Below are 19,968 nucleotides of genomic sequence, written 5' to 3' on the forward strand. Positions count from 1 at the left end.
ATCAATTGCTTACTGATTACCACGTAGAGCAGGGATCCCGGATGTTAGCAGGCACTGTTGCATATGACAGATGTTCAACTTATCCAGTCCATGTTCCCTTGATGTGAGAAATTCCTGTGTCCTGTACTTTGGATCAAATGCGCTGACACTGAGTGCTAGCACAAGGTAGAGTGCTGCTTGGTGGATGCTTGTAGCCGCCATGATTCAAGAATGATGATTGATAGCTGCTGCCTTTCCCCTCTATACTTCCTTTCAGATGATTCATCTTCTTTGGTATTCCCCTCAATTTTTTCCTGTTCATGCCATTTAGGGCAGAAGTCCATGTGATAAGGTTTCCTGCTGACATGGTCTAGAATCATTCTGCAGAATCCATATTGCACAAATCTATGTATGTAGCATTGACTCTCATTAGTTCAATAGCATTGACGTCATGTTAAAACAATTATCAATTTTTATCAGAATCTTAAAGTACATTCTGTATGAGATTGTTTTATCTATATAATTTTCAGTTCTCTAATGATGGCTGTTACTCATTATCACTCTGGCATAGCCTTTCTGCAGATGGTTCATCAACTTCTTCATCATCATCATTGCTCCTTTTACAAGGAAGAGAATGATGTCCAAATGCCAAAGTATGAACTCCATCATCCAATATATGTCTCTTTTCATCAGCATTGCTTAGGGCCTCCTCTTTCTGGACCAGTCATGATTTGATGCTTCCTGGTACCAAAAATCACCTGCTTCCTAGAGATGTCTTTGTTCTCATAGAGACAGTTGAGATAGTCCTGGAAGGTGATGTATTGTTCAGCATATGGGTGGGATTTCAACAGTTCTTGTCCAAGTACTGGTCTCCTCACTCCTTCAGCTTTCTTTATCAAACCACTCTTCAATTGACTTGGATCTTTGGCATCTGCAGGCATACAGCTCTGATCTTAGACCTACATATTCATGAGGAGCTCTGCCAGCATATTCATCCTTGAACTTTCCAAGTACCATCTTGTTTGTGTCTGAATAACATGGGTGGTTGGTCAGATACACAGATGTATCAAAGGTATCTTTCAGTTGCTGGTTGTTGATGATGTCATTGAAGAGGTTCTCAGTTCTCACAATATAGAATAAGCTGTCTGTATCCTGGTGAAAGTAGTTGCAGGTTCTCTTTGTATGTCGGTTTCATCACATTGTAGTGGAATTGATACATAAGGGTCTTGCTAATGTCCAACACTGTCAAACCAATTTAGATAGGTTTGATCAGCTCAACTTCCTCCTTGTGCAGTGTCACAGTGCAAATGTTCTCGCCAAAGATGATGCAGTCCTTGTAAGTTGCTCGGGCAATCAGTTTCCTTAGATGTTTCTCATTGTTGACAAGCTCCATGTTCATAAGCTTCTGAACATTCTCTATTGTCTTGCCAAAAAAGGCATTGTTCATCAGTTTGAAGAATTTTTTTTTCAAATTTGTTCCTTGACTGTTGTTGAAGTCCAGTGTTTAGCATGATGTAGGGTGCTAGGAAGTCCTCCTGCTTAAACCTTACACCTCAATGAACTTTAGTGATTTTCAATCCATGTTCTACTGCTTGCTTGAGGGTGTGGTAATGACATACATATTGTTCACAGTTGTTTAGAGTTGTCATCAATCTCAATGATCCTGATTTTGGTGTTTTTTTGTTCTCAGCTAGGAATGAAAAATCGTTGTGGGAGTCGTGTAGCTCAGCAGGGTACTCAACGTCCACCTCCAAGATGTAGCCAATCTTTTTAACATCTCCAACACCATCAATACCTCTGCTCACCCCCTCCAACTCATCTTTCTCCATCCTCTGGCATTTCCGGCATGGGAGTGGTTGACACATCACCCAGCCATACAGGTTGTTTGCATCTGTGTACAGGAGATATGATGTGGGCTTCTCGGGGTCCACAGGCACTCCTGTGTAGGCATTGTTGGCAACGGCATATCGATGAACACATGTTGTTATTCCGCCTCTGATGCCTCATTCAATGAACATATACATGTTGTAGTCAGTTAGGAGTTCAAGTTCAACTTTTGTATACTTTAGCATAACATCAAAGGAGAAGCCTGGTGATGTGAAGTAGTGAGCACAATCCAAGTTATAGTTTTTCAAACACATATCTCTGAAGCTTTCAAAGACATTGGCCAGAAGGAGAACATCTGTTTTGAGATATAGATCACTGTACTCTCCCAGGGTCTTGCAGTCAAATTTTTCCCATACTTGTTGAGCATGTTCATATGCCTCATCACTGATGTGGCTGTCAGTTAGCTTGCTCAAAAACATTTCCTTTGGTGGTAGTGAGGTCTCCTCTAGTTTCTCCCATGAGTTGCAATATTCGTAGGGGAACACACCCTTTCTGGAAACCAATTCCAGTTTGTCTCCAAATTCTCTAGCAGTATGTGGTAGCACTGTTGACACTTCTTCAGTAGACTTGACAAGGTTGGTGACTAGGTTGTCTAGGTGGTGTCACTCTGAAGGTATCAATGAATTGTAGGTGTAGTTGTTTTGAAATTTGTTTGGTGAATGAAATGTACTTTTCTGATGTATTTGGGATGACAGACAGCTGCTTTCTATTGGTTCCAAGGTGTGGTATGATCAAGTGAGTGTTGTAATTGAAAGAGTTGTGAAGAAAAACAGGGATGAATGATGTATGACATCTTTGAAGATTGCACTTGTTGCACAGAGCGTTCTGGTAGACTCCTGTTATATGACAATGGTCATACACCTTCTCACCATTGAATGGTTTCTTGCAGGCTTCACAGTTGGTGGCAGCATTCTGTCTGGCTTTCTTCCTCTCAAAAAGTGGAAGCATCTTTATTTGATGATGATTGATTGCCTCATCCATATCTCTCGCATGCATGGTCAGAGTTTTGATGAAGTGTTCGGCTGCATCAGGTCCTCTATAGACAATTGGTTCCTGAGGGATGAGGTTGGTCATTGTCAACCATGATGGTAATAGGTTCTCATCTCTAACAAAGTAGAGGCAGTAGTTCATTGCAGTGTGACGCTGGATCACTTTGCTTGCCTTCCCAATCCATTGCTGCTCTTCCTCGGGCTTCTCCAGTTCATATTCAAAATCTGCATAGGCCACCAATGGTAGTCTGAATTTATTCAAATGTTTCTTGAATTTCATTGTTGGTGGGCTTCCATCTTCATTGAGTTGAGGCATGATGATCCTAGCAGTCTGGTTGTTGGAACAGTACTCCTTGTGATCCTCCTTCATTTCTTTCACAACATGTCTTGGATAGATAATACATTTGGAATCCATTCCATATATATTGACAGTTACACTTGGATTATCCCTCTCAAAATGGTCGATTTGATTGATGGTGGTGGGGAAAGAGATTCCGTTGAAATTGTATTTTTCAGTCAGCCGATGATATCTCTCATTGATTCGTTCAGGATGTGCTCCTTGCACATGTTTGGCGAGGATTGCCCACTTGAAACATTGTTGATCACTATTCTTCAGAATGATAATGGCTTTTCTTGCTGCAATTTTGGCTGGCAGTTCAATGTAGGAAGATCCTTAAAGTGGTTTGTGTCTGCTTATGTGTATGAGGAGACCGTCAATGATGAGAAGGCTCCATCCACTAGAGTTGCCATCCAACTTGGCCTCTTCTTCCAACAGCTTCTTGCACGCCTCCCTGATAATTACAGCAAGATCGTTGAGATTGAATATGGAATAGGTTGGAGTCTTGAAGGCCACATTATGAAATTCCTTCTGCTCAATGTTCTTCTTATCAAGGTGACCACATTGATATGTAGCCTCCAACACCAGGTTGACCTTGATTGGCCTGTGTGTCTAGAACTCCTGACCTATCGCATCAATGATCTTTGTCTGCAGGCTGTTCAGCAGAGAGTGAAAGTCCTTTGCTGGGTTGGGTGAAGAGATGTTGTAGTAAAAGAGTGTCTGAAGATTGTTGTTGAATGCCTTCTCCAACATACAAAACTCTCCTGATGAGCTGCTGGTCTGCTGGCATCTGGTAGCTTTGTTCATCTGTAACATACATACAAGAAGATTAATAATTCTTTATTGATTCTTCATTGATTCACACAAGTATATCATCAAAAATGTCAGGGAGAGAAAAAAATAAGGTAACCTTGTGCTATTCCTCTTCCAAATTTAGATAAGGTTACACATAGTCCGAAATAGGTCAAGTCTTGTAGTTGTTCACTTCACTAAATTTTCAGTTCTCAATTATTTTCACAATGTAGATTTTCAAATTTATATGCTTCAAAACCAAACATAGAAGAAATAATAATAATTACCAATAACAAATTGCAAACAAAATAATTATCATACGGTTTGTAACACTGGCATGGAACAGTGGAATCGCAGAAAATAGCAATGTCTTTGACCATTCACTCCACCATCATCTACGAGGATAGGGAGAGTGATGATGCAGAAGAGTGGTGGTAACCAATGCTAAATAGCATTACTGGAATCTCATATTTTTGAGAATCACATTGAATGGATGGAACTGATAGTAGTCTACTTTATTCAAGCTTGGTGTGCTCCCAAAAAAACGTTTCTCTTTTGGTTTCTTCACCTTTTTTTGTATTTATTTCAAATATTTTCAATCTAATAATATGCACAAAAACATATCAATTTCTGCCTAGTCATTGGCAAATCCAGAGATGACTGGATGCCTCACCTCCAAAAATATATTATGTATTATGAAAAGTGTATTAATAGATGTTGAAATTTGTTAAAGTTTTCCAATCAATTCTGCTTAATTGATTTTTCATTAGAAAGTGACGATGGGAATCAAAAATTGAATTCTGTTTTAATTGCAGGGGAGAATGATTGTTTCAATGAATAAAATCAATGGTCCAGGAGTTGACAAAATTCTGACATTTATATAAAAACTTCAGACCCCAATCAAAAACATTTTATTTCTGAAGGGTGAGTTTCTGTCAATATGTTATTTATATGTATGATCATTTTATTTTAGAACAACAAATAATCCCTATATAATATCAACTTTATATGACGTTTGTCAAACTAAGAATATTCATTGTTATTTCACAAAATGTTTGTTCAATTTTGATGCTATAATAGGGTGCAATGTAGGTGGCGATCATTTAGAGTGACACAGTCATCTTGAGTCCTGGACTCAATCTAGATGTTCAGCATACAATTCTTACTACTATATATGCTACTGAAACCAATCATAGGATGGTGGTATGTTCAGAAAAAAAAATGTTTGAAATCAATATTTTGAGGTTAGGTCAGAAGAAGTTACTAGTAACTTCTGCAGACCTAACCTAACCACAGTTCATTGTCTACGATCATAGCTAAATTTTTTAAGTACAATTTCCTTACAGTCATCACATTAAATTCTTCAAATAGCAGATTCGTTGGATGCAATCGAGGTTTATTCAATATTGTTTTAATAATACACTTTTGAGTGATAAATAAGTTATTTAAATGATTATCGAAAGCCCCACCCCAGTTGTTATCCCATATTCTAATATGGATTACACCAAAGCAAAATATACTGTTTTTAAATCCTGTAGTTTGAGTATTTGGTTAATTTTATAGAATTTTAAAGAAATATATTTGAGTTTTTTACATAAATAAGCTAAATGAAAATGACATTCCAGGTATTTGTTAATAATTATCCCTAGATATTTTAGGTTACTTACATTTTCGATACTTGGACAAACGCAGAGATTCTTGTCTGTGCACTCAGAGTGAAGTTTAATTTTTAAATGAATACTAGGCTTTTCTGCTGCATTTGCTGAGAATGAGATATATTTAGTTTTTTGAACATTCAAACTCAGAGTGTTCAATTCCAGCCATTTTTTAATTTTACACATATCCCTTTCAGCAACCCCGAATGCATCATCCCAGTTTTTCCGCACGAAAATTATAGCTGTATCATCAGCAAACGATACAAGTTTACCACATTCTAATTTTAATTTTAAAAGGTCGTTTACATAGAGCAAGAACAAAATAGGAGATAAAACGGTTCCCTGAGGCAATCCAAACGAAGATAAAGTGACAGAACTTTTTTGAAAATCTATTGATAAAATTTGTGACCGGTCTTGCAAGTAGCTTTTTATTAGATCAAGGGCGATTCCTCTAATTCCCATTTTATCTAGTTTGATGAATAAGTTGTTTTATGGAAGCCGTGTCAAAGGCTTTTGACAAATCCAAGAAGATTGCCAAGGTATTTTCATTATTATTTAGACTATTTGAAACAATGTTCAAAAAATAGGCAAGTGCATCATTTGTGCTCTTGTCCTTTTGGAAACTGAATTGGTTCATATAAATAATATTATACTTTTTAATATAGTTCAATAAACTCTTTCTCATACATTTCTCTGCTATTTTTGATATATTACTTAAAAGACTAATGGGTCTATAGCTGCTAGGGTTGTTTTTATCTCCACTTTTGAATAAAGGGTTTAAATTAGCGATTTTGAAATGATTTGGAAATATTCCTGTGCTAAAGATTTTATTTATAATGTAAGATAAAGGAGTTGAAATATATTCTGCTATGCGTTTTAATGTAATATTACTTGAGCCATCAAAGCCAGGACTTTAGCTATTTTTTAAAGTTTTGATAATTTCTTCTATTTCTGCAGAACAAATTGGTTTTATGAACCAAGAATTTTGAAAATGGTGATCATGTTTCTCAAACTGTAACTCAGTTTCATCATTGGTTATCTCTATATTTTGAGCATGTTTCATTCCAACCGATAAATCATAGCAACAATTTACTAATTAAAAAGTAGTTCATTTACCGGCCATGATGATATATCATCTACATGTCTGATAAAAGTAGCACTCAACATCGCTAAACCTTTAATCAATATAATAAATAAATGCTTCTCAGAAAGCTATTTCCCAAAAGAATTTGAGTTAGCAGTGTTAAAGGCATAACATAAAGGTGGAGACCCAAATGATCCCAATAATTATTGTTCAATAAGTCTTCTTTCAAACGTTTTCAAAATTTTAGAGAAATTAATAAAAGCCAGGCTCACAAATTTCTCAGACAAAAATAGTTTTATGAACAAAAGACAATATGGTTCCCAAAGAAATAAATCCACAACAGATGCAATTGTAGAACTAACAAAAATGGTTTATGATTCTATTAACAATAATAAAAAAAGCCTCATAGTATTCCTAGATCTGGCTAAAGCATTTGACACTGTGCCCCATGAGTTCATGCTGGGAAAGCTGATGGCATGTGGTATTAGAGGTGATGCTCTGAAATTGTTTGCCAGCTACCTTGTTGATAGAAGCCAAATTCTCCCTGTGAATGGTAAAACAAATATACAAAAATTTGGAAATTTTGGTTTACCTCAAGGAACTGTATTATTTCCTCTTTTATTTCTCATCTATGTTAACGACCTGCTGCCATACCCATATTTTTTGATATTTTTATTAAATATAAAAATTTAAATAAAATTCTTCAATTTTTACCACTGTCAGATGCATAATCCAAAACAAAACAGTTCCTTACATAGAGCCTAAGAGAGTTCTTTTAAAGTTTACTATAAAAATGATAACCTAATGGAATTGATAGTAAAAGTAAGAACATATTGAATTTAGTAATATGCTGATTTTATTTTAATTTCATGTTCTTGGACACAGTCCTTGAATAAGTTCAATTTCAATTTACAATACCGTACATAGGTTATACAAAATAATAATAATGCCAATGATAATGACTCACCCTTTTTGGAGAACATACAATTAATAATAGAATCTGATGATTCAAATACATTTTATGCAATTTTTCTGTCAATTCATAATAAAATGAATAATATCCGACAAAGTGTGCCAAGTTTGATTTCCACTTCCATAACATTATCCATTCCAAAACTACATTTCATCTCCACATTGATACCACATTTTCTCTTTCCCGTTACATCACTTTACATTTTAATTCAAGATAAACCTTCAATAATAAAACTGCACTAGCTATTCTTCTTACACACAACATAGACATTGGTTGTATGTCTACCATCATGAAGAGTACAAAACAGAACAAGAACTTCGCTTCTTTCCCACCAGTTTTTAACTGCCATTACCTCTTATACCACTCTCCCCTCCAAATACTCAAATAATTCTTTTTGTTATTTATTTACTGTTCAAATTCAATAAAAATTATATTTATTTGATTCAAATTTATTTTCAGCTTTTTGTTTATTGTTTTATTGAAATCCTATAAATGATAACATTATGTAAAATTTGTGTTAATGTAATTGTTACAATTCTTTTGATCTATTTGATAAAATTATCAATTATTCTATCTTTTAAAGTGTTTTATTATTTTTTATTCAAAAATTTTAGTATTGTAAACTTTATATTTAATAACTTTGTTGTGTTGGCATCTAACCTACAAACATTATTTTGAAATTATCAATGATCAACACATCGACAAATGAACTCTCAACTATCGGTATTTATCTATTTGATTATACAGTATTGATGTTTTGTTCAGGGCTAAATTGAAATTATCTTGACGATATGTGCAAGAGGTAAAAAGAGTTGAAAGGATATATTTTTCAGGAAGGAATTTGAATAACTTGAATAGAATTCATTTTGTTGTAGATTATTTTAGAAGGGATAAATTTCAAGGTTAGGTGAAATTTTAGGTAAAGGCTACTTGCAATCAGTTCTTGAAGTTCTCAGTTGACTAATTGTTTCAATTCAATGTTCAAATGTTCTTGACTGTTCATTCATCTCGAATTTGTAGTGCATTCTGTGCAAGAGGTAAATTTTTTGAAAGGATTGACTTTAAGGATTGAATGAGTTATTTAGAAAGGAATAATTATTGAGTATTCAAGATAGGAATAATTTTAAGGTAAGGTGAATATTTGGTAAAAGTAGCTTGCAATGCATGAAGATCTTGAAGGTCAGTGACTTTAAGTTCAATGACTTCATCAGGTATATGGGCTGCATCTTTAGAATTTGTGATATCTCCATGGGTAGATCCGGAAGAAGACCTCAGCTTGAAGTTCCGCAATGATATGCCATATTTACTATTACCAATTATTTCTTGAAGATCTCTCCTCATTGGCACTAATTAATTTTGAAGATTCATTCTTTTTTCTTGACGTTATTTTATTACATTTCACTTCTTCATTCATGACACACTACTTTATTTTATCGAACCATACCTTTTTCAATGCACTATGATTCAAAAATATGAATTTCATCACACTAATATGTTCACTTACTCAGATAAGAATTAATTAACCATATTCCTATATTTCAACCATGATAAATGTGGCGTGCGTGGTGAGCATGACAGTACTCTCCAGTATCGCTGCCACCACCAGGTTTCTAGGTTCCTGGGCCCTGCTACTTTTATAGGATATATTATCAAATAAATACACAAATTCACTAAAACAATATCACTCTATTGAAAAAATCCCATAACAAACATCTATACTCTCTCTCTAAACATAATCACTCCTCAATCACATTACTAAGAACTACATCTCACTATCTCACACACAAACCTTCCTCTAGCACGTCTCGGAACGTTCTCCCTCTAGTTTCGCCTCTACAGGGTCATCACTCTCTCAGCTCACCAGTTCAAAAGTCCAATTTGGTGGCCTGAGTGACGACTCCGCTATTCTTATAATTAATAACCTATGTGAGCGGGGTGTTTGAATTGTTACATCACCCCTCCACATGAAAAAGATGTGGCATATACATTCACTGTCACATCTTTAAGCTATGTTGAAATTGAATAACATTTAAATCTTGACAATATCGTTAAATATAGTTAGTACATTTCCAGATTCATTAACATTTTAACAATTTATAACATACAATTTAAGAAGAGAGATTATCATAGTTATACATTCGAATGATGAATATCGTTCAATTTTACAAACAATGAATTATTGGCACAGAGCAAAGCAGAGTCCATCTTAACAAATTAGGCTAACAAAGTTCTCCCACATAAAGTTTCAACTTGCTAATCATTATAGTCCCCACCACACATTGGTCACTTTTGAACACCCAGCGATTTTGAAACTGTTGAGTTGACTCTTAGGCAGTGTCGTTGCCAAATGTTGTCTCCTGCATTATCTTTTCGAGGTGACCGCCTCCTTCAACTCGGATGGTGGTGTGCCTGTGGCTCTATTGCTCTGGCCGCTCTGTCCGTTTGCAAAAGGCACTCCTGCAAGACAACACGAAAACTATGACCAGTATCAAGCTGGTCATTTCCATGATAAAAATAAACTTCAACTTAAACTTCCTACTGGATATTATAATTGGATAAATGAATAATAAATCGTATGGGGTCATTCATTTACATTTAATATTCAATATATATTTATATCTTAATAATCATGGACATAATCAATACACTACATAATCGTTATATTTTCTTGGTTTTTTCCTTTTTCTCTTGTGTTTTGGGTTTGCATCGTTATCTGATTCATTCTCATTATATTCTTCCTTTTCTCTTACTTCATCATTGTTATCATCGTTGTCTTCATCTTGCTCTTCTTCGTTTTCCTCATCGACTTCTATTTGTTCTTCATCTTCTTCCTCTTCTTCTTCTGGATTATTTTCTTCTCGAACTTCATTTCCAGCTTGCTCATAGTACAACACTGGTTTTATTCTGTTTACATGTACAACTACATTTTTTCCTCTTACTCTCAAAACTACATTCAGTTTCGATTTAATTTCTACAATTCGATACGGTCCTCTCCATAGCTTTGACAATTTCTTCACTCTCTTTCCTTTAATTTGTGGTACAAAGAGATAATCTTCTTGTCCTACACAATATTCACTTGTTTCAGACTTTTTGCCGTACTGCTTCTTCTGCGTTTTCCTTGCCTTCTCTTGGCACTCAACTGACACTTCTTTTATAGTTTGTGAACTAAGTGGCTTTATATTACCAATCCTGGGACAACATGCGCCAGAATTCCCCACCTAACCTAAAATAACTAAAAAATTCAACCTAACCTATCCTAACCTAAGGTCAAGGTCAAAGTCAAGGTCAAAGTCAAGGTCAAGGTCAAGGTCGTGGTCAAGGTCAAAGTCAAAGTCAAGGTCAAGGTCAAATTTTCGAAAACTTGGGAAAAAAAACTTGGAAATAAAGAAAAACTTGGAAAAAACAAAAAAAATTAATAATGAAAAATCAAAAATAAATAAAAATAGATCAGAAGGTCTCCCACCCACTCTGGAGTGTATATATAGTGTTCACAACAGTGGGGGGGACCATCAGTGTTCAGTTAAGAGCCATACAAGACACATCTGTTCAGTTCTAGAACCGGGCGTTTCAACACACAGCCACACACACTGTGAAAAAGTATCCTAGGGCACACGGCCTCCGTTTTGATCTTCAATAAAAAATAGCATATGTTCAATAAAAGTGACAATGAATTGCTGATTTTTATTCCTCAAATCCTCTTCACCCACATTTAGTAATGTGAGAATAAGTGATCATTCTATGGAATATACAAGGAGCTTGAATATCCAAACAGTAATGAGATATCCTCTGGGTAGCATGTACACTTTCAAGAGTCTCAGATATGAATCCTAGAATGTGAACAATCAGTAATTGAACTGACTGACTGACCACTTAGTGGATGACCCAACCATGCCATACAGACATGTTGAATACTGACAGAAAGACTGGTGAGCATGGTCCATGTGACAGTAGGAGTGAGGGTGATTGAAAATGTTCATGTTAAATAAGTCATGTCCAAACAGTGAGGAGGTGGAGTGAGAGTCGTTGAAAATATCTATCTTCAATATTGATCTAGAGTCCCGCATGGACATCTTGATCTAGTAGGTCTACCATGGGCATATTAATCTGGTGTGATAGGTCTCCATGACCATCTTAGTGTGAAGTGACAGGTCCTGCATGACCATCTTGAGCTAGAGTGATAGGTCCCCCCCATTGACACCCCTAATGCTGGTGGGCATGGCCAGTAGTTATGTGACTGAACAGTGACTGAACAGTGACTGAACAGTGACTGAACAGTAACTGAACACTGACTGAATACTATGGAATGCTATTATGTTAAATATAACTAGGAAAAAATATCCTTGTGATACAATGGTTTGTTCACATTCTAGGATTCATATTTGAGACTCTTGAGTAGGTATAATAAGAGGATTCTGGGCCCACCAGCAATGAGCAGCCTAATTTAACCTAACCTAACCTAACCTAACCACCCCCAAACCTAGTCTCAGTCATTTTGTCTGGCCCCACCAGTGATGAGCAACCTAACCTAACCTAACCTAACCTAACCTCCCCCAAACCTAGTCTCAGTCATTTTGTCTCTCACCATGACTCCTTCCCCAACCAATAGGAGAGCAGGAAGCCTCCCACCATGATTTTCTCCCCAAAACAGGCGATGACAGGTGTGCTAAGAACAGGTGCAGCTGCTCTTACCAAAACCATAAAAAAATTTCCTATTTAAAATTCCCCTATTAAAAATTTTTTTATTCCCCATACTAAATTCTGGTATTTGATATTCTTAAGGTGGGTACTTTAAGTTTTAAGTTTTATTGAGATTCTTAGAATATTTTTTTTTAACTTTAATTCTTGTATCCAATTGGTAATGTGGATATTCCATCCTCTAATACTATTCTCTTATCATATTTGGAACAAAGAGCTTTTTTATTTATATCCACTGTATAGACATGATGCTCTTTAGATCTGATGCAGGTATTTATCAGTCTATGGTCATTATTCAAGCTGAGACAATTCAAATAATCATCAAATGTAATATATTTATTTAATGCAGCTGACTGAACACCTTTTGCTTTTTTTATTTCATGGTCATTCATTCTTATGGAATACATTTTTGCACGAAGACCCACAAATTCCAAGATTATCTTACTATTTGCCTCATCCTTGAACTTTCCCAATACTTTTTTATTCACTGGTGAATAGCAAGGATGGTCAATGGGATAATCAGATGTGTCAAAGTGCTCAATCATGTTATATATATCATCAGTAACTATTTTATATAGTAAACTATCTGTATCAGTATATGCTAGTTTAATGTTCTCATTGCCATATTTTGGTATCATTACATTGTAATGGAAGTTATATATCACTGTTTTTGAAATATCCAATACAGCTTGACCCATGTATATTGGTTTGTCTAACATTATTTTTTTCTTCTTTAGATGAATAGCTACCAAATTCTCACTAAAAATTGTTCTATCAATGAACTCAGGCTTTCTAATCATTTTTTCCATCTTTCTATCACTGCACACTATTTGCATATTAAATCTCTCACGAACATTCTCCATTGTCTTACCATAGACTGAATTAATATATAATTTGTACATATCCTTCTCAAAAGCATTTTTAGAGCAAGTACGAAGTCTTGTGTTATGTTCAATGTATGGCTGCAGCCAGCATGACTGTTTAAATCTCAATGCACAGTGAATTTTCTCAACAATAAGGCCATGTTCAACTGCCTGTTTTAAAGCAATATAGTGAACTATATATTGCTTCCTGCTATTCACATGAGCACATAACTTTTTTTGATCAATTCCAATAGATATTTGCTCAGGGAGAAATGGGAGATCACAATGATCTACATGTAGTGAACTTGGATATGATACATCAACCTCAAGAATATAGCCATATTCATCTCCTTCTTTTGCTTCAAGTAGATCATTCATACTCAAATTGATCCACTGAAAATCCCCAAATGGAAGGGGTTTTGACATGGCAAGGCCATATAGGTTATTACAATCTACAAAGGCAATGAAAACACTTTCAGCTGTGGAGTCAAATGTTTTCATAAATTTATTGTTGGCCTTGATATGTCGATGTGAAACTTGACACAATCCTCCCCTTATCCCTTTCTCAATCATCATGAGTGAGATAAGAGTTATGAAAGCAGCTTGACGCGTCTCGTTTCGGCTCCTCAAAACTATTGTCGTTTCAGTCGGTTTTCTCATTGAATCAGTGTGATTCTTTCATATATAGTGTGTGAAAGTGTTATCAAGTTCATCACCGAATCTTGTTGCGATCCACCTCATATATTTTGCGTAATTGAGAAACTTTCAAATTAAAGTAACATGTTTCCATCGCCAAAAGCTCTACGAAGCGGTTCTAAGGCACAGGCTTCGATAGATAAGGCTGCTGCAGGAGATAAGCGCCCAGCCGTGCCAGTAAATCAATGGTCGAATTCGGCCCCCTCTGCCTCTTCGTCCAAAGGTGGAAGCGATACGGTGGTGGGGGGAGGAGCGGCTCGAGAGAAATTCTCGGCATTCCTCTCCGATGACGAGTTCCTGACCAGGCTAGCAGATAGAGTTGCCGATAATCTATTCGATCGACTGGCAGATACCATCTACCATCCAATTTTTGGCGTGGAGGAGGTGAGGGGTGAGGACGTGACAGCCATCGTGACTGAAATATGTCGCGACAAGCTCAACGTGAATATAGACCCTGCACTGATTGACCGATGCCATCGCTCCGGCCGTGTTGTTGATCCAAGGCCCGGCGAGCTGCGACCTAGGCCGCGTCCGATACTGGTAAAGTTTATCAGTTATCAGACAAAACGTGCCGTTCTCTCCGTGCGGCGGCAGCTGAAGGGGTCCTCGATCACCATCCGTGAGGACCTCACTCGGAAGCGGAACAGCTTCTATCGCGAGGTGGCTGCTCGTGTGGGCCAAGCAAACGCCTGGACTGTTGATGGTACGGTAAAGTGGAGGGAGGGGGATAGAATTATGTTTCGGAGAAATTTCTGATAAATTTAGTGGAAGCTGAACTATGAAATTGAATTTAGAAATCGTAGTATCTATGTTCTGTGAAAGACTTTCATTGGTCTATTATTATTTGATTCTTTTTCCATTTTTCACTAATTTTTTAAAATATTTTTATTTATTACTTTTCTTTGTTCTCCTTATTAATTTTATATTTTTCTGAAATTTTAAATTTCTTGATATCATATAAAATGTTGATATTTTTGTGAGTTTTGCACTATCGAGTAAAAATAATTTGTTCTGTCTTATAATAATACAGAACACATTTACAAGATGGAACACAGTTTATCAGATCAAAGTTGGGTTTGTTCGCCATAATGAAATACTTTGTTTGCCATAATACTGTACGATTTAATGATTGATAATTATTTTTCTAAAACACAAGAATAGGTAGATAGTAATCTGTCTACAATTTTCTTACAACTTAGATGATATACTCTTATAGCCTAAAATAATTACAGATTCTATCTGATTTATCTTTCATGTGGTTTATCTTCCCACTATTATTCATTACTTTTCTGCTCTCACTTATCAATATATTATTGGATCTCTCTCCTTTTCTCTCTCTCACACTACATTTTCATATTTTTTCTGGTCCCAATCTATTCTATTTACCTGAGGATTGTCGTGATTGCTCTTATCTGTTATCTGTAATAGTGGACTCGGTTCACACTATCTTTTATTCCGTTCGACTCTCGCATTGATCGACATCCTACAGTCTTCTAGTTTACTGTGTATCTAATCTTGAACTGAAATACTTTTGATCTGTCATTCGTTTTCTCTTTCACAATTATTATCACAAAAACCGAATTAGAACCTCAATTTTATCTTTTAGGAGCCGAACAGCTCAAGCCTGTAGCTAGCGTTCCGACTCATTGCTTACTGCTGTACATTACTTTGTTTTATCTCTCCATTTTAATATAGCGTTATCTTATTGTTCATAGCGCTCAACTTCTTCACTTGATTATTTTCTTCTTCTATCTCTTATGATTTCTATATTTCTTCTATCATTTCCTTCCTTGTGTGTGTGTGTCAGTATGAATGTGGTAAGTGTCTTTTTTGTAGCTTCTCATTGTTTCGCCGATTCACCCCCCTCTTCTGCCTTGCTGCTTCGTCGCAGCCACCTTGTCTATACAGCAGGATGACGGCGCGGCCGCGCTGAGTGTCGGCGATTCCCTCAAGCGGGCATTCTCTCCTTTCCCGGATCAACTTAAGATCGCTCATGTTAATGCGCAATCCCTTCTCTGTCATATAGATGAATTTAGGCACACTTTCGAGGGCAAAGATTGTGACATCATTCTTGTATCCGAGACCTGGCTGAAACCGACAATCCCTAATCGACTTGTTGCACTCGAGGATTATTTTCTCATTCGGAATGACCGGTTACACAAGAATGGGGGAGGGGTTGCCGCATTTGTCAAGCGTTCTCTGCTGCCTGTTCATAAGTTTTCCTCTGATACCTCCCGTGCAGCTAGACCTGAATACATGTTTATTGAGGTTAAGTGTAACGGAGTTAAAATGTTAATAGCAGTTTGCTACAGGCCGCCTCATATTGGGTATATGTCAGAATTTGAGGAAGCACTACTTGAGCTGATGGTGCCCTATGAACATGTGGCTATCATGGGTGACTTCAATACTGACTTACTTGGACCTGATACTCATGACAAAATACAACTGACCACTATGTTTTTTGCGAATGGTATGACCTTGCTGCCTCTCCAAGCTACGCACCATACATCCACTTCGGACACATTGCTTGATCTTATTGCAGTTGCCGATGTGAGAGCTGCTGTGTGCCATGGGCAGATCCCCTTTCCAGGCCTCTCTGCACATGATATGATATTCCTAGTTTATAATATTAAGAGGCCTAAACCTAAACCAAAAATAATCACTTATAGAGATTACAAGAATATAAACTACCACAATTTGTTCAATGATGCAATTAACCTTGACTGGTTACAGATATTCCAAACTAACAATGTTAATGTTATGTTGGACATTCTTAACCACAATATAGTTTTTCTTTTTGAAAAACATGTTCCTTTAAAAAATCGCAGAGTAACCAGAGATCCTGCTCCATGGCTCACAGATGAGATACGCCAGCTAATGAGGGATCGAGATTATTGGTGCAAAATTGCAAGAGCTTCAAAAAGCCCCAATGATTTCAATCATTATAAGCGTTTGAGGAACTCTTGCAAGCAAACAATTAGAAATGCGAAAGCTACATTCTATCGTAACTTGATCTCCTCAAAGCGATCATCAACTTCATCTCTTTGGCGTGCTCTGAGGGAGATTGGGGCTGGCAAGGAGAGGCAGGTACCAACTGTAGCTCACTCGCTGGATGATCTCAATGACTTCTTCACTGACATCCCTGTGGGTTTGGACCAAGCTCGTGCTCACTTTGACTCTCTGCCTGATTTTCATCCCAATGAGGACTTCTACTTCTCCAATGTCACGGAGCAAGAGGTCTTCTTGGCTGTTCATCGAGTGAAGAGTAATGCTGTTGGTGCAGACGGTATCCCGATTAAGTTCATCAAAATTATCCTTCCTTTTATCCTCCCATTTCTCACCCATTTGATCAATACCTCACTTTTAACGTCCGTTTTTCCTGATGACTGGAAGCTATCTATAGTGATTCCCTTGAACAAGATCCCTAACCCTCTCTCTCCATCCGATTACAGGCCTATAAGCTTATTGTCCGTTTTGTCCAAGGTTCTGGAAATTATTGTTCACTCCCAATTAAGCTCATTTATCCATGGTTCTGGATTGATTGGTGACTTTCAATCGGGGTTCCGTAGTGGTCATAGCACCACCTCTGCACTCCTGAGAGTCACTGATGACATTCATAGGGCTATGGATGGTAGAGAGCTAACAGTTCTAGTCCTAATAGATTTTAGTAAGGCATTCGATAGCATTTTCCATCCCACTTTACTCTATAAACTAAGAAACTTAGGTTTTTCCAACTCCACTGTGGCATGGGTGAGGTCCTATCTTCAGGGTCGGTGTCAGTGTGTGAGAGTTGGGGATGCCTCTTCACGGTGGCGTGAAGTGAACAGAGGAATTCCTCAGGGTTCGGTATTGGGTCCTCTGCTGTTCAGCATCTACATAAATGACGTGACAAGCACTCTACTCACGACCAGACATCACCTGTATGCCGACGACTTGCAAGTATACCGGCACTGCAAGAAAAATGACTTCGACGTCACAGTTGATGAAGTCAATGCTGACTTGACTCGTTTGGTACGATGGACTGAGAATAATGGACTGAAAATTAACGAAACTAAATCAAAATCAATAGTCATAGGTTATTCAAGACTTTTAAACACACTTGACATAACTAACGGACCATTTATAAAATTGAATAACATACAATTGCAATACAGTTCTGATGTGAAAAATCTAGGACTTACAATGACAAGGACTCTTGACTGGACCAGCCACATGACTCAGACTTGTAACAGGGTCATTGGGGGGATTATGACATTGAAGAGGATCTCTGACTTCATTCCCTTTTCAACGAAGGTTATGTTGGTCAAGACTCTGATCTTCCCGATCTTCAACTACTGTGACATTGTGACTCTTGACATGACAGTTCAACTTCTGCAGAGGCTGCAGCGTGCACATAATTACTGTGTTCGCTTTATCTTTAACCTGAGACGTGATGACCATGTAACTGAATACTTTAACAGACTTGAACTTATGAAGCTGCGTGAGAGTAGATCACATCATGCTTTGTGGAACTCTCTGCCTGCTGAGCTAAGGCTTGTTGAGGGACATCGTCGGTTCGGTGCGGCTGTCTTGCGGTGGATCAGAGGTGGTGGACTCGGCTGGAATGTTCACTAGATCTTAACGTGTGTGTTAGTGTGTGTGTGTGTGTTGTGTGTGTGTGTGTGTGTGTGTGTGTGTGTGTCCTTTCTTCCTTCTTTAATTTATTCCTCTTTCTTCTTTTTTCCTCTATCGAAATGATCTATGGATTTTGAACTGATGTTTCTTCCGTTTTCACTTTTCAGTTTTCTCTTTTTTCTCATTGTATTATTTTCACTGATTCAAATAAGAAAGAAATTTTGTTTTTTTTTCTTTCTTTCATTCGCTATTTGAAAATTTTATTTTTTGTAAATTGTTTTATTTTATCTTATAATCTTTGTTGTATAGTGTTTTAGTTTTACTTAGAATTGTATTGGAGGGTTAAGTGTAAGAGAGGGCCGGCTGCACCCTAACTTCGCCCTCCTAGGTTTTTAATAAAGGCAGCTAATCAATCAATCAATCAATCAATCATGAACTTCTCATAGTCTGTAAGAAGTTCAAGTTCAATACCTGTGAATCTTAACATGGCATCCCAAGATAGACCAGGTAAAGTGTAATAATGACATGGATCCAACTTGTGTGTTTTCATGGTAATATCCCTAAAATTCTCAAAAATATCAGCCAACAATAATACATCAGTTTTTGCATAATGGTCACTATATTCACCAAGATTTTTGAACCCAAAGGTAATCCATACATTTATTGCATGTAAATAATCTTTATCAGTAATTGCTGTCTTATTAAGATTTGAATAAAATGCAGCTTTTGGTGGGAGAGATGTTTCATTCAATTTATCCCGACTTGTTATATACTCATATGGAAATACACCTTTCCTTGTTAGTAGAGGAATATGTTGAGGTTGGATAAACATTGGGATCTCTTCAAGTTTGGGGAGATTCCTAGCCAGACTATCCAAGCTACTTGGCATGAAACGAAATAAATCTAGAAACCGTAATTTCATGAATTTATTGATTGTCTTTGAAAATGATATATATTTTTCTTCTGAGTTGGGAATTATATCGATCTGCTTCTCATCATAACCCAACTCCCTCACAATAAAGTGACTATCATATCCACTAAGGTTGTGAAATAATACAGGGAGGAAGTGGGGGACTTGATACTTTAAATTGCAGCTACTATGTGCTGCCCCTCGGTAATTTCCTGTCATATGACAGTGATCTCTAACTTTTACATCATCTACACTGAAATGTTTATCACACATATAACAAGTATCTGCCGAATTGTATGCAGCAAGTTCTCCAGAACTCATTTCATTCATTGGATTGTTAGTTTTATATATTTCTGTTATTTCTTCAGCCAATTCCTTCAAATATTTTAGTAACACCTTAGCAGCATCCCTACCCCTGTATATGAATGGCTCTGAGGGTAAATTATCATACTGTATTAGTAGATAACATTTAAGACTTTGAGGAAGCTTTTTTG

General features: G+C 36.8%; 1 protein-coding gene across 1 annotated transcript in view; it reads right to left on the reverse strand.

The window, feature by feature from the left end:
* Positions 1-1,532: 1,532 nt before the first annotated feature.
* Positions 1,533-19,968, reverse strand: part of LOC120354636 — a 57,201-nt gene continuing 38,765 nt past the window's right edge. The window contains exons 2-3 of the mRNA XM_039442005.1: positions 2,451-3,999; positions 1,533-1,981 (exon numbers count right to left, since the gene is read on the reverse strand). Of these exons, the coding sequence (XP_039297939.1) occupies positions 1,533-1,981; positions 2,451-3,270 (1,269 nt within the window). The 5' untranslated portion in view covers positions 3,271-3,999. The remainder of the gene's footprint in view (positions 1,982-2,450; positions 4,000-19,968) is intronic.

This window comes from Nilaparvata lugens, chromosome X, assembly GCF_014356525.2.
Source record: "Nilaparvata lugens isolate BPH chromosome X, ASM1435652v1, whole genome shotgun sequence".
In the NCBI taxonomy this organism is placed as follows: Eukaryota; Metazoa; Arthropoda; class Insecta; order Hemiptera; family Delphacidae; genus Nilaparvata; species Nilaparvata lugens.